Raw genomic sequence first — 16,822 nt, forward strand, 5'->3', positions numbered from 1 at the left:
ATCATTATATGGAAATAATATTACTTGCCTCCATGTTTAAAATACTCCTTATAATAAGGTATGCAAATCTAAAATAATGCTAGGTATATAGTAATTATTTCTAAGAATTATTACTTTTTAACAACTGATTAATGATTAATGGACCCCAAGATCACTTTTAATATCATCCTGTTTATTAATATTTTTATATAAATGTTTATTAACCCAAAATGTATACTAAAATAACAGTGAATGGGACGCCTGGGTGGCTCAGCAGCTCGACGCCTGCCTTCAGCCCAGGGCATGATCCTGGAGTCCCGGGATAGAGTCCTGCATCGGGCTCCCTGCATGAAGCCTGTTTCTCTCTCTGCCTGTGTCTCTGCCTCTCTCTGTGTGTGTCTCTCTCTCAGGAGAGAGAGAGAGATCATGAATAAATGATATAAATAATAATGAAATATAAATAAATAAATAAATAATAATGACATATAAATAAATGAATAAATTCATGATATATATCATGAATAAATAAAAAATCATTAAAAATAAAAAAATAAAATAACTGAAAAAGTTTCCAATTTCAAATATTCTATGATATTACTGAGTAAACTAAGTGAAAACTATCTCTTTTTGGTAGGAAAAAAAGGATTTGCACTTACTCATGCAAAAGGGGTCGAATAACAGTGCCACCATTAGCATGAATTTCATGCATCTGTGTATAGAAATAGGGCAATAAAGTATATCTAATATTTAGAATATTCCTTGACATTTCAGAAAAAGTTGAATTCCAGGAAGCAGGATCTTGTCTCTGAAACAAAACAGAATAAAATAATCATATGATGAAGAAAAAAAGAACTGATACTTTAATAAGAAAAATGAAAATTACACCCACAGCTTGATTTAGTTTGGGTGAACATATGTAAAGTGCAGTTCACATTTGAATAGGTCGCAAATATATTGTCAATCATGGTGCTAATCACTAGGGGGTGAAAAGACTGGTAAGTAAATGAAATGCTGTAAAAATGTGGATTGAAATAAACAGAGACAGGCAAAGCCCATCATGGTGACACCCACATTGTGAGTTCTCATGAGAAATGGATAAATTGTGATACGAAAAAATTAAAAGTATAGGAGAAAGAGAGGACCTAATTAATGCTGGATAAGAAAGAAGAATATGCCCTAGTCTGCCCTGGAATATACACTCCAGGTAAAAAGATGAAAATTGACTCTGGAAAGATTAAAACCTATTTAAAAAATGTTGAGTGGTGCCTGGGTGGCCTAGTTAGTTAAGCATCCAACTCTTTTTTTTTTTTCTTTTTAAGATTTTATTTATTTATTTGACAGAGGCCTATGTGGGGCTCAGTCTCAGGACCCTGAGATCACGACCTGCGCCAAAGGCAGACACTTAACTGACTGAGCCATCCAGGTGCCCGAAGCACCCAACTCTTGATTTTGGCTCAGGTCATGACCTCAGGGTCAAGAGATAGAGCCCCCGTGAGGCTCGGCACTGAGCCTGGACCCTGCCTAAGAGTCTCTCCCAGGGAAGCTTGGGTGGCTCAGTGGTTTAGCACCTGCCTTTGGCTCAGGACACGATCCTGGAGTCCCAGGATCAACTTCCCCGTCGGGTTCTCGACATGGATCCTGCTTCTCCCTGTGCCTGTGTCTCTGCCTCTCTCTCTCTCTATCATGAATAAATAAATACAAAATCTTAAAAAAAATAGTCTCTCTCCTTCTCTCTCTTTCCCTCTCCCCACTTGTACAGCTCTCTCTCTCTCTCTCTCAAAAAAATGTTGCAGTTACTGGTTAAAAAATAATAGGGAAGGTACTGCCTTCTATCTATCTTTAAATAGATTTTCATTTTTATTTTCATTTTCTAAAATAAATCCTTATCCCAATCTAACTAAAATTTCCCAGGAGGGACATAAGGATTTGATAGCACCTAATGAGCTCCACCGCTCAGTTACTGCTGCTAGAATCCATCCTTCAAAGACTAGCTCTATCTACAACTACTCCATGAAGTATTTTTTGATAATTCATCTTTCCTCTGCATTTCTTCACTAAAAGTCAGTAGCACAAATCTTAGTGCTTAGTTATATGTTGCCTCTAATTATTCATACTTTTCCATAATTTTTAATATTGTCACCCCTTACTCCAAAATTTCTTTGAGACAATTTAGTAATATAGAGAATTGTGCTACCACACAAGAGTTAGATCTCATAATTCCCTTTTCCTTTTTCTCAATTTCTCAACTCATTGTCTTAACATTTGCCTTTTAAATCTGCTCATTTGGGATCCTTGGGTGGCGCAGCGGTTTGGCGCCTGCCTTTGGCCCAGGGCACGATCCTGGAGACCCGGGATCGAATCCCACATCAGGCTCCCGGTGCATGGAGCCTGCTTCTCCCTCTGCCTGTGTCTCTGCCCCTCTCTCTCTCTCTCTCTCTCTCTCTCTCTCTCTCTCTGTGACTATCATAAATAAAAAAATTAAAAATAAATAAATAAATAAATCTGCTCATTTTCATGTACTGATACTAGCATTTCAAATGACTTTTCACTTCTAATATTTAAAGGCTGATTTTTGTGTTCTTCTGTCTTAGTTTAGAAGAAGTTTCAGAAGCAGATTTTTTTTCCCCTGGCTATTTCAAAATTATACAGAACAGAGCAGTAAGCATGCCAGCTAACCAAGTTCTATATCCCAAAGTATAAGGTAAAGTGACTCAAACCAGAAAATTCTCAAAGCAATGGGCTCATGATATCCTTAGTAAATGTAAAGAGGCTCATTCAAAGTATGCACTGGAAATGAGCCAGATTTGGTGAATTCTTTTTAAAAATTTCTAAGGTTAGTAAGGAGAAACAAATAAGAGTGTAGTAACTACATACCCTAGTATTTGCAATGTTGTGATTTCTTGAGTATGGATAAAATGCTCCAAGTTGCATCCAGCGGGCACAGAGCTCATATTCTGAATTGTTGAAGAAACCACAGATATCTGCTCCAGTCTAAAATATTATAATGTTTAATTTTAAAGGTTTGTTTCTTAATGTTTATAAGTTAAGATGAAAGGAATAGAGCTACTTACATATGAGATTCCAAAGAGACTAAATTCCATCATACCTAAAAAAATCAAGTAAAAAACCTTAGAAAGCTACTATTTCATATATTTTAATATTTGATTTTTTGTATTTATTGAGGTGTCCTATTTCTAATAACCTAATCCAATGAAACATTTTCAGATTGTTAATAGAACTTTCTATTATTTCCTCTTAGAATATTCATCGGTTTTTTTGTCATCATGTTAATGACATTTATAAAACTAAGACACTATGCTTCTTTGTCACTTTCAAGATGATATGCTTAGAGCACAAAATAGTGATGAATACATTACAGTACGAGAAAAAAAGTGGTAACATTTTCCTTGGTTTCATTTTTTAAAATGAAAAGCCATCTATGTAATTATTTAACCATAGGTCTCATCATTTGGGAAAAAATAATTATCTTTATTTAAAAAAAATCATCAGAGATCAATAAAGTAGGATTCATGTAATACCCCAGCTCTTTTATTTTTTTATTTATTTTTATTTATTTTTAAAGATTTTATTTATTCATGAGAGACACACAGAGAGAGAGAGAGAGGCAGAGACACAGGTAGAGGGAGAAGAAGGCTCCATGCAGGGAGCCCGATGTGGGACTCAATCCCGACTCCAGGTCCACCTGGACTGAAGGCAGTCGCCAAACTGCTGAGCCACCCGGGGATCCCCACCCCAGCTCTTTTAAGGTAATATTTCTAAACATTGATTATTTTTGATCCTGATATAAACAGTAAAGAATTTTTAATACTAGATCTGAAACAGAAAAGTATCCATTTCCCCTTCAGAATAATAATGTTTTATTGACTATTTACCCAACAATTGTCAAAAGACTCTTTAAAAATTTGGCTTTAAATGCTTTGTTCATTAGCATCTATGAGCATCATTATTCTCTAGAATCTCTACCCATTTATATTCTTAACTCTAGATGCTATCTTTCCCAGTTCCTGCTCTTTCCCAGGGAACTGGGACCAAAAAGGATGAAATTATTTTCTCAGAATAAACTATATCATTAGTTTCTATAAAGCATCCCAGAACCTGTTTTCTGGCCTACTGCCTTTTCATCAAGCTATTTGTCATAGAACATGATCCAAAAGCATGTTTTTGAGGAGGACTTGTAACGTATATGTACTAGAACCAGCAAAAGTGAATACCTAACAGAAAACTCAAAAAAGTAATGATAAAGATGGTGACTCACATACCAATGATTGATTTGTCCAGATTGTCCCATTTTGCATAGTTGTCTCCAAGCCAATGTCCTCCCCATCGTCCACCAGAAGGATATGTGGAACGAGAAATAACAATTCCTCTTTTGCCAGTTGTCTTCTGTAATGCACTAATATAGATGGAGAGTATTTATATAAGGTATTCTCAGACATTTCTGCTTATGAGCATCTCATTTAAAAAAGTGGTTTTTTTTTTATGGTGTCTTTGTTTTCTCTTACTACAACTAGCTCTATAAATGAGTCTTCCCTTATTATCCTATAAAATTCTCACACACATAAAGGACATTTTTCTTCCCTTCCACCATTTACCAGACTGACATGCCTAAGTGGCCTTTCCTTATTTGTTCAACAAATATAGGTTAAGTCAACTACTGAAGTTATCAAATCAACTAATCATATCTTGGGAGATTTTTTTAATGAATTCATTTTATTCTACTTAAATATGTTCTCGTGAATAAAGGTCTAAGCTCTAACTATTGATTGCTCCAGTCTTTCTCAATTATAATATACTTGTCAACACTTAATCTCCATACTACTCTACAGAGAATCTTTGCTATAATACTCTGTTTTAGAAGGCAGGTTAGTGATGCAGAGCATTTTCTCATGTGCATGTTGGCCATGTCTATGTCTTCCTCTGTGAGATTTCTCTTCATGTCTTTTGCCCATTTCATGATTGGTTTGTTTGTTTCTTTGGTGTTGAGTTTAAGAAGTTCTTTATAGATTTTGGAAACTAGCCCTTTATCTGATATGTTATTTGCAAATATCTTCTCCCATTCTGTAGGTTGTCTTTGAGTTTTGTTGACTGTATCCTTTGCTGTGCAAAAGCTTCTTATCTTGATGAAGTCCCAATAGTTCATTTTTGCTTTTGTTTCTTTTGTTTTCGTGGATGTATCTTGCAAGAAGTTACTGTGGCCAAGTTCAAAAAGGGTGTTGCCTGTGTTCTCCTCTAGGATTTTGATGGAGTCTTGTCTCACATTTAAATCTTTCATCCATTTTGAGTTTATCTTTGTGTATGGTGCAAGAGAGTGGTCTAGTTTCATTCTTCTGCATGTGGATGTCCAATTTTCCCAGCACCATTTATTGAAGAGACTTTCTTCCAGTGGATCGTCTTTCCTCCTTTATCGAATATTAGTTGACCATAAAGTTCAGGGTCCATTTCTGGGTTCTCTATTCTGTTCCATTGGTCTATGTGTCTGTGTTTGTGCCAGTACCACACTGTCTTGATGACCACAGCTTTGTAGTACAACCTGAGAAAATGCTCTGCATCACTTGCCATCAGGGAAATACAAATCAAAACCACAATGAGATACCACCTCACACCAGTGAGAATGGGGAAAATTAACAAGGCAGGAAACAACAAATGTTGGAGAGGATGCGGAGAAAAGGGAACCCTCTTACACTGTTGGTGGGAATGTGAACTGGTGCAGCCACTCTGGAAAACTGTGTGGAGGTTCCTCAAAGAATTAAAAATAGGCCTGCCCTACGACCCAGCAATTGCACTGTTAGGGATTTACCCCGAAGATTCAGATGCAATGAAACGCCGTGGCACCTGCACCCCGATGTTTCTAGCAGCCATGTCCACAATAGCCAAACTGTGGAAGGAGCCTCGGTGCCCATCGAAAGATGAATGGATAAAGAAGATGTGGGAATACAATGGAATATTACTCAGCCATTAGAAACGACAAATACCCACCATTTGCTTCAACGTGGATGGAACTGGAGGGTATTATGCTGAGTGAAGTAAGTCAATCGGAGAAGGACAAACAGTGTATGTTCTCAATCATTTGGGGAATATGAATAATAGTGAAGGGGAATATAAGGGAAGGGAGAAGAAATGTGTGGGAGATACCAGAAAGGGACACAGAACATAAAGACTCCTAACTCTGGGAAATGAACTAGGGGTGGTGGAAGGGGAGGAGGGCGGGGGGTGGGGGTGAATGGGTGCCGGGCACGGAGGGGGACACTTGACGGGATGAGCACTGGGTGTTATTCTGTATGTTGGTAAATTGAACACCAATAAAAATTAATTTATATTAAAAAAAAAAGAAGGCAGGTTAAAGAGAGTGAGGTTTTGGGGGGTGTTAAAAATAAACCTAGTTGTTCTATTTCAAGCACAGAATCTATCCAAAGCCAGATCTCAAGACAATTTTACAATATACCTCATATTTTTTTTCTTTTCTCCCCTCCTCAGTCTTTGAAGACTTACTTTTCATTTTAAAACATATTCTCGTGCTAATAATTATATAATAATGCATTATTTTATATCACCTGCACTCTTTCTGTGATATTTTAAGAGCATCTAAAGTAGACAAATATTCCACTATTAATTGGAAGTAAAGTGTTTATTTTTATATTATTTAAAATAAATTGCATACGAATAAGGACTACAGAACTGTCTCAGGAAAAAGAAATACTTCAAATATCTAATTAGGCAGACTTTGCAATCATTTTCTTATTACAACATGGATGACAGTGTTTGTACTGATTTCTTTATACATAAAGTTACTTCTGTGAAACCTTGAGATTCTTGAAGTTAAAGATAATGTCTTATTCTTTTTTGTATTTTTTATACCTAATACAGTGTTTGGTGAATACTAATAGCTCAATAAATTTTTGAATTAATGAATATCTTAAATCAAAATTACAGGAAACTGAAAGTGTTTTCTTTTTTAAAGGCACCTTTTAAAAGATTCTTATTTTTCTTTATTTGACTTAGAGAGAAAGGGAGCACAGCAGGAGGAGTGGCAAGCAGAAGGAAAGGGAGAAGCAGGCTTTCTGCTGAGCAAAGATGCCAACCAGAACCCTGGGATCATGATCCAGGCAGAAGGCAGAGTCTTAACCAACTGAGCCACCAAGGCACTTCCTGAAAGTATTTTCAATGGACATCAGATCCATTGAACCAAAATCGAACAATTTGTTAACGATAAAGACCATATTGTATTTGCTAACTTAAAACTTTCTACTTGCACGTATGCCAATCCTTAAAAAGATCATATATAAGAAAACCATTTTCATTACTTTATTTTCTACAATAAAGGATCTAGTCTATTTAGGAACGTCAATATATTTAACATACATCACATATATTAGCTGAAATTTAACAAGAAATGAACGATTATTTATATAGAGAATAAAAAAACACTGACGATCAATCTAAATATATATGTGAAAACGTACATTCTAAGTTTAGTTAATTTGAGAACAAAATTAATTTTATTTAACTAATACAAAAACTACTTATAAGGATGGAGTTTTCCCAAATTCTTAATGTGTTCACACTCAAGAAATACATTTTTTAAATTTATTTTTGTCTGCTTCATGCAAAACTTTTTACTGAGGCTTTAAATCAATAACTGGACATAGACCTTGTTAGATTTCTAATTGAGACGAATTCTTCATTGTTTTCATAATAATTTTCTCTTAAGGAAAATATAACCTCCTGCATTAGAGGAATCTCCTCTGGAGACACCTGGGTGGCTCAGCAGGTGAGCGTCTTCCTTTGGTTCAGGGCATGATCCCAGGGCCTGGGATCGAGTCCCGCATCAGGCTCCCCTGAGGGAGCCTGCTATTCCCTCTGCCTATGCCGCTGCCTCTCTCTCTGTGTCTCTCATGAATAAATAAAAGTGCTTGCTGCCACTAAATATACAATTTAAAATCCCATCAGTATAAATATTTTCCAAATAATTTTGACATCTTCCAACTTCACAAATGATTTAGTCATAATGAATTTAGATTAATTTTAAGAAACACTTTTGACCTGTAGGACAGTTTGTCCTCTGTTACCAGTTGGTTTTGAAAAACTTAAAGAAAGGATTATAATATTGTTATTATAATATAGAAGTATTTTTATTGTGTACTTATAGCTGCCTACATGAGCATTTTTTAAAAGAATTTTAAAGCTTCTAAAAAATACCTTAAATTATTGGGGGGGAAAAAAGTCCTTAAAAATGATTTTTAGAAAACTATTCGTGTATATTACAAAAGTAGATAATGTGAATGGAGAATATTAAATTGAAACTTTTAAACATATTTAAAAACTTCTAGCCATAACTATATATATTGATTTTTACCATGAAAAAAATAATTTTCACCATGGTTACTAAAGATACTAACTTGAAATTAATTCATTTGGTTATCATTTTTTAATTACTAATAAAATAACTATACTTGAGATACTTCTATCTCTGATCAGGTGGGTATTAAATTATTTTAGATTATAGGACAGGATGTCTTAGAGTAAATGAAGTTATCACAGGATTATTTTTCTCAATATTTATTTAAGCAAACTCTTTGAAAGCTAAATATATCTCTTTAATTTACTTTTTTAGTAAGCAATCATTCAGTATTATACATTTAACATTCATTAGAAATAGTAACTGGACCATTTCATATCTCAGACTCACCATTAGATCAGAATATGTAATTTCAGTTTCAGGTTTAGAGTTGGATAATAAGTTTTTGTAAGCTTAACTATTTCCATTGTTAGTGCACAATAAAAACAAATTTAAATTTCCATTAGTGAGAAGATAATGTGAAGGGGTGAACCATGGAAATAGTTCTATGGATTCAGATCTCAATTTTGATACCAGCTAGATCAACATTCAACTCAGACATATTAATCAGGAAGTAAAGTCCGAGAGACAAGGTTGAGTATCTGTTCAGATGACTAACAAAGTCACAGCTGTAAACAAGAAAATTTCCAAATTAGTGGGAGGGTGAGCTATATTGTGTTTTGACCTACCAATCTTATTTTTTGTTAAAAGAATTACAAGAGGTCACTTCCTACATTACACAATTCTCCCACTCAAAAAGGCGTCTTTCGGGATCCCTGGATGGCTCAGTAGTTTAGTGCCTGCCTTCAGTCCAGGGCGTGGTCCTGGAATCTTAGGATCGAGTCCCACATCGGGCTTCCTGCATGGAAACTACTTCTCTCTCGGCCTATGTCTCTGCCTCTCTCTCTCTCTGTGTGTCTCTCATGAATAAATAAATAATATCTTTTAAAAAGGCATCTTTATTTTTCCAGGAGATATATTAAACTTAGAAATGGGATATGGTTTTTCCATTTGCCATCTAACCCAGTCTATTGGAATATCTAAGAAAATAACTTGTATCTACTGATTTTTCAAATTCCATTCTAAATTATGATTACAAAAATCAGGGGCATTTACTTAAAAGTTACATATTTAACAAAAAAGGGAGAATTTCCAAAGGGAGACAAAGATTTTGATTTTTCTATATCCTCTCTAATGAAAAATATATGATAATCTTTAAAGTCACTCTAGGTATTGTTGAAGTTGAAAATATGGAATATATACTCATATAATTCTTTAATTGTCTGATATTTGAACACAGAATTTGAGGTAGTTTTTAAAGCGTACTTATTCCTACATTTGAACCTCAGGCCTTATATCAGTTCAACACTGAATTTAATTTAATTTTTTATATATTTTTTTATTAAAGTTCGATTTGCCAACATATAGTATAACACCCAGTGCTCATCCCATCAAGTGCCCTCCTCAGTCACTCAGTCACCCCATTCCCCCACCCACTACCCCTTCCACTACCCCTTGTTCATTTCCCAGAGTTAGGAGTCTCTCATGTTTTGTCTCCCTCTCTAATTTTTCCCACTCATTTTCTCTACTTTCCCCTATAATCCCTTTCACTGAATTTTAAATAAGGGAAAGAGATGTATTGAAGACAAAGTTTTTGTATGGGATTTAAATATGAAACTTCATTTGCCACTGGTCCAAGGTCCTTCCTCTTAAACTGCTATTTCTCAAGTGATTATCTCCTGTTTTTGAATCCACTCACTGTATTCTTTCCTTGTTTTGCTTGTTTGTGACATGTTTAGTGAAGAGGACAGTAGCAAGAACTAGTTGCATGTTAAATCTGCACCAGTTTTGAAAGGCACAAACAGCGTCAAAAAAAAAAAAAGGAACAATAAAATGCTACAGTCTGGATACCTTGAAGAAAAAAATTATGTTTTAATCCTTTCACTTTTCCCCAATGATTAATAAAGTCTTTACTATCCATCCTTTGCTTAAATATAAATGTAATGTCCTTTTACATTTGCCAAGGTCTTTAAAAACACAGACTACGTTTAATCTCTAACATTTCTGAAGGAGAGTTCAACATTTTTTTTAATATAACTGAAAAAAAATAAATATCAAGAAATTAGGTAAAACATAAAAGTTGAGACACCTGAGTAGTTCAGTGGTTGACTATCTGCCTTCAGCTCAGGGTGTGATCCCAGAGTCCTGGGATCCAGTCCCTTATCAGAGACTGTGGAGACCCTGCTTCTCCTTCTGCCTCTCTCTGAGTCCCTCATCAATAAATAAATAAGATCTTTAAAATAAATAAAAAATAAAACATGAAAAGACTATCACTATATGTAAATTGAGCTCTTTAACTCAACATTTAACATTTATTCATCTCTAATTTAAATAACAAATGTGGTTGACACCTTTACTGAAAATTTTATGAATGGGAGCAAAATCAACACTATTAAAGAAATATATTATGACTTAAATTAAAAACTGTTCTTTGGAAGACTGTACTGATCTCCTCCTCATAATGTTTGTTATTTAAGAGTAAAATGTACTTTAAATATCCCTAAATATCACTAAATATCTTCGTATATCAATTATTTAGAAATTTACCTACATTTCCTTAAATTTACTAAGCATCCTACAGTGTGTTAGGAACCATGAAATGTGTTCCAGTACAATTTACTACCTCAGTTGAGAAATATTTTTCCAATTTTCCTTAAACTACAGTTTCATCCCAAAATGCATAAGTTTTGCCAAAAAGATATCAATCAATTTTCAGTATTTTTATTCTTTTTTAACACCTATATTTCTATGATAAAATGAGGTTAGCTGAGGATAAAAAAGTGAGGATAATTATACTTCAAAATTATATTCCAGTAGGGTAAATTTAATGAAACATTTATCCCGATAAAAAAAAACATTGTTGAAGACCAATTTGATTACTCTTAAAAATGACATTTCCTAGTCTTTCTATATGATTTTAGTGTCCTTGCATTGGAATTTGGTGAGCAAATCTGCGGTCATTCATTCACGTAATAACATCTTTAAATAATTCATCTCTCATAGGTTGAAAAAGTTTGGTGCTAGAAATGAGATAAGCATGTTTCACTAACTGAGGAAATATTACCCATACCCTTTACTCCAAAATGCTTTTCATTCTTTTACCAACTTCAATCATATACTAGAGCTGTGGTTTTCTTTTTTATTTTATTTTATTTTTATTTTATTTATTATTTTTGTGTGTGTGGTTTTCAACCCTAGATGCTCACTGGCACTACCTGGGAAATTTTTTAAAATTCAGATCTTAGGCTATAGTACAGACCAGGTAAATCAATACATTTATTAAAAATCTCTAGTGGTGATTATACTGTGTAGTTAAGAGCCAGTGACATATATTGTACTGTGTGACAAGCTGCACACTAGCCACATGGAACTATTTAAGTTTAAATTTATTACAATTAAATAAAATTTAAAATCACATTTCTGGGGATGCCTGAGTGCTCAGTTGGTTAAGTGTTCAACTTTTGATTTCAGAAAAAGTCATGATAGGGTCGTGAGATCAAGTTTCATGTGAGTCTCCAAGCTCAGCACATAGTCTCTCTTAGATTCTCACTCTCACTCTCCTACTGCCTCTCCCCCTGCTTGCACTCTTTCTCTCACTCTCTCTCTCTCTCTCAAATATATGAATAAATAAAATCTTAAAAAAATAAAACAAAATAAAAATTCTGAGTCACACTAGTCATATTGTTCAATAACCTTATATGGCTAGTACATGCCATACTGGACAACACAGAATCAGAAAATACTTCTATCATTGCAAAAAGTCTTATTGGACAGTGGTAATAAAGACTTGATGGTCAAAGAATGGTTTGTGTTCCATTATCACTGGCCTCACATAAAAATTTGTTTATTGTGGACATTAAGTCAAGTTCACTTACACATATTTTAATTTGGTAATAATGGATTTAAATAACAGATTAAACCAAACTCTAATGCCTTAATTAATGGACTATATTATTTTATTATTTGTTAATACTATATTAATTGTTATAAATATAAATATAAGATCATATATTAAATTAAAATAATACTTATATAGAAGTGATATATATATGTAATATATATAAAACTGAAGGGGGCACTTGATGGGATGAGCACTGGGTGTTATGCTATATGTTGGCAAATTGAACTCCAATAAAAAATAATATATAAATAAAAATAAAAATATATAAAATACATATATTAAAATAATTACATATTATTAACTAATCATATATTATTTACTCATTTATTCATTCACAGCTATATTTTGAAGGCCTATTATTATAATCTCTATGCTACTATGAGCTAGGGAGAAACAAAATAACATTATTCAGGATTGCTTTTGGAATGGGATGAAATTTAAAACAATGATAAATGATACACAATGATAAATGAAAGAGGTAGAGAGACAGAGGGAGAGAGAGAGAGAAATACAATAATTCTAAGTGCCATAAAGGACCAAGTAAGTTACAGAGAACATTGGAAAGTAAAGTGTTATCAGATAGGTCAGCAGGGAAAAACTCTTAAAACTAATTTAGGTATTAAATCTAATATCTAATATCTAAAAGATAACAGTAAAAAAGGATAATATGAACATTGCTTACTCATAACTAGGTTTCATTTGTGACCATCCATATAGATTGTGAACATTGTAATGCAAAACAGATGATCCATCACTAAGAATCTGCTCGGTTTCCATACACATAGTTCTGAAATGTAATCCACTAGTTCTTTTTGTGAGTTCTGGGGAAAATCAATGGAAAAATATTAATATATTATGAAGTACCCTCTATTCAAATGTGTAAATCATACCTATATATTCTTTTGGTAAAACATTAATCATTATTTAAAATAATATTGATTTCTTAACCATTTGTACACTTTGCCTCTGCTAATTAAAGTGAACAAAAATGGCAGATACAACTGTGACTGAAAAATATGTGAAAAACTTTACTGTACTCAGCAATGAAAATGTTACTAATTAACATGAATAAATAAAAACCTGAAAAATAGGGGTACTCTTAAATGTGTACTATAATTTATGTACTCATATGAGGCATACTGATTAGAAAGACTTTTGTTAAAAATCCATTTGGTAACATAAAGCCCCGGGGTTAAGAACTGAGCAAAATCTATAACAACATTATTTTTTGATCCACTTTTTTTTTGGCTAAAGATGCATGTTTTCAGAGCTTTGCGGTCACTTTAGGTGTCAACAGTTTATGAATATAGAGTATCAGGATGAATGCTGAGTGACTAGACCCCTCTTTCCTGGGTCAGCGACAATCAAAGAAATGTCAGTATTCTTTCAATTTTTCTTAATGGAAAGAAATTTTAAAAGAAAACTTTATGAAAGGTTCTTTTATTTAATCTTAAGGAATATTGAGAATTTTCAAATCTGGGTAGATTTTAAGAAAATCAAAGCAACAATTTTAAGCATGCTTAGAAATGTGTTTATAGAAGCAAGACATATTTCTTGATTTTTCTTCCCAAATAGTGTTAAATAGTTTTGGTAACCAGTCGAGGTATGATTCAATGTGTAAATGGGCATTGGGAATTAGGAATGTGAATCCTATTCACTACATCATAAGGTATATAAACATGATTAATAAATACCAATAACATCAAAGGAGTAGCAACAATATTGTACCTGGGAGATAAGGTGGATAATTTAACTCTGTGTTCCTGCATTGATTAGAAACTGTTCCATGTACAAAACTTGATGGTTCATTCATATCCTTAAAAAAAGAGAAAAGTGAACAAAAAGAATTTAGAACATGTATTCTCAAAGGAACTGCTTCAGATAGCTAATAAAGGAGTATATTTAAGTAATGACACATTCACTATTGTAAAGGACAAAATATAAAGCATATCAATAATAAAGACTTAGTTTATGTGTTTTTTGCATTTCATGACTCCTTTTGAAACACATGAAATGTCCTACTTTATAAATATAAAGTAAAAAGTGCAGTTTCTATGCTTTATAAAATTAAATTAAATTATAATGGTGTATCTTCTCCTATGCCCTTCTCTCCATTCCTGCCCCAGAGCCTTCTATCAATTGTTTTTTTTAAATAAAGCAATAATTTATGGTTTCTTAAAACCATAAAATATAGTTTACATGCAGAAAACTATTTGTTTTATTTTTATTTATTAAGTGTAGAATTTAGTGATTCATCGCTTACATACAATACCCAATGCTCATCACCCAGTTAAACCATCCCTCTGCCCACCTCCCCTCCAGCAACCCTCAGTTTATTCTCAAAAGTTAAGAGTCTCTTGTGGTTAGCCTCTCTCTTATATTTTTCCCATATGGTCTTCTATTAAATTTCTTAAATTCCACATAGAAGCGAAATCACATGCTATTTGTCCTCCTCTGACTGTGTTATTTCACTTAGCATAATGGTCTTTAGCTGCATCCACATTTTTGCCAATGGCAATATTTCATTCTTATTTGTGGCTCAGTAATATATAGAATATAGTATATTCTATTATATATATAATATATATATTATATATATGTAATATATATATATATATATTACATCTTCTTTATCCATTCATCAGTCGATGGACATATGGGCTTTTTCCATAATTTGGTTATTGTTGATAATGCTACTATAAACATTGGCATTCATGTATCCCTTCAAATCAGTACCTTTGTACCCTCTGGGTAAATAATAGTTTTGATTTGTATTTCCCTGATCCCCAGTGACATTGAGCATCTTTTCATGTGTCTGTTAGCCATCTGGATTTCTTCTTTGGAAAAACGTTCATGTCTTCTGCCCATTTCTTATCTGCGTTCTTTGCATTTTGGGTGTTGAGTTTCATAAGTTCTTTATAGATTTTGGATACTAGCCCTTTAACTGATAATGTCACTTGCAAATATCTTCTCCCATTCCATAGGTCGCCTATTCGTTTCGTTGACTGTTTACTTTGCTGTCCAGAAGCTTTTTATCTTGATGAAGTTTCAAAAGTTCATTAGGACTTGCCTCCACAGACGTTTCTAATAAGAAGCTGCTATGTCAAACAGTTGTCTGTGTTGTCCTCTAGAATTCTGATGGTTTCCTGCCTCACATTTAGGTCTTTCATCCATTTGGAGTTTATTTTTTGTATATGGTGTAAGAAAGTGGTCCAGTTTTCTTTATTGAAGAAACTGTTTGTTTTTCATTAGGTATTCTTTCTTGCTTTGCCACAGTTTAGTTGACCATACAGTTAAGGGGCCATTTTTGAGTTCTCTATTCTGTTCCATTGATCTACGTGTCTGTTTCTGTGCCAGTACCACATTGTTTTGATGATTATAGCTTTGTAATACAGCTTGAAGTTCAGAACTGCGATGCAACCAGCTTTGCTTTTCTTTTTCAAGAATGCTTTGGTTATTTAGGGCCTTTGTGCTTCCATACAAATTTTAGGATTGTTTGTTCTAGCTCTGTGAAAAATGTTGGTGGCAGTTTGATAGGGATTGCATTAAAACTGTAGATTGCTTTGGATAGTATAGGCATTTTGACAATGTTTGTTTTTCTAGTCCATGAGCATAGATTTTTTTTTCCATTTCTTTGTGTCCTCTTCAGTTTCTTTCATAAGTGTTTTATAATTTTCAGAGTACAGATTTTTTACCTATTTAGTTAGGTAGCTTATGGTTTTTGGTGCAATTATAAATGGGATCTATTGCTTGATTTCTCTTTGTGCTGCTTCATTATTGGTGCACAGAAATGCAACAGATTTCTGTTCATTGATTTTGTGTCCTGTGACTTTACTGAATTCATGTATGAGTTCTAGAAGTTTTTTTGGTGGAATGTTTCAGGCTTTATACATAGAGTATCATGTTGTCTGCAAAGGATAAAAGGTTTGGCTTCCTCCTTGCCAATTTGGATGCCTTTTATTTCTCTTTGTTTTCAAATTGCTGAGGCTAAGACTTCCAGTATTATGTTAAATAACAATGGTGAGAGTGGATATCCCTGTCTTCTTCCCCACCTTAGAGGTAATGCTGTCAGTTTGCCCATTAAGGATGTTATTGGCTATGAGTTTTCCTTATATGGTCTTCATGACGTTGAGGTATGTTCCCTTTATCCCTAGTTTGTTGAGGGTTTTTAACAAGCATGGATGTTGTACTTTGTCAAATGCTTTCTCTGCATCTACTGGGAGGATCATATGGTTCTTATCCTTTCTTTTATTAACGTGGTGTATCACATTGATTGATTTGTGAATACAGAGCCACCCTTGCAACATAGGAATAAATCCCACTTGATCATGGTGAATAATTTTTTAAATATACTATCGGATCTAATTTGCTAATATGTTGTTGAGAATTTTTGCATCCATGTTCATCAAGGATATCAGTCTGTAATTTTTCTTTTAGAAGGTCTTTGGTTTGAGAATCAAGATAATCCTGTCACTGTTTCTGGATATATTCTCTGTTTCATTCTAGTCTTTGTTGCTTTTGGTCTT

The 16,822-nt window shown here is 33.6% G+C and overlaps 1 protein-coding gene across 1 annotated transcript in view; it reads right to left on the minus strand.

Moving 5' to 3' along the window:
* The window catches only part of SI (sucrase-isomaltase), a 91,815-nt gene that overhangs the window by 10,962 nt on the left and 64,031 nt on the right, over positions 1–16,822 (minus strand). The window contains exons 36-41 of the mRNA XM_055308179.1: positions 14,025–14,112; positions 12,979–13,117; positions 4,260–4,393; positions 3,051–3,085; positions 2,854–2,970; positions 636–784 (exon numbers count right to left, since the gene is read on the minus strand). Coding sequence (XP_055164154.1) covers positions 636–784; positions 2,854–2,970; positions 3,051–3,085; positions 4,260–4,393; positions 12,979–13,117; positions 14,025–14,112 — 662 coding nt within the window. The remainder of the gene's footprint in view (positions 1–635; positions 785–2,853; positions 2,971–3,050; positions 3,086–4,259; positions 4,394–12,978; positions 13,118–14,024; positions 14,113–16,822) is intronic.

This window comes from Nyctereutes procyonoides, unplaced genomic scaffold, assembly GCF_905146905.1.
Source record: "Nyctereutes procyonoides isolate TBG_1078 unplaced genomic scaffold, NYPRO_anot_genome, whole genome shotgun sequence".
Classification (NCBI taxonomy): Eukaryota; Metazoa; Chordata; class Mammalia; order Carnivora; family Canidae; genus Nyctereutes; species Nyctereutes procyonoides.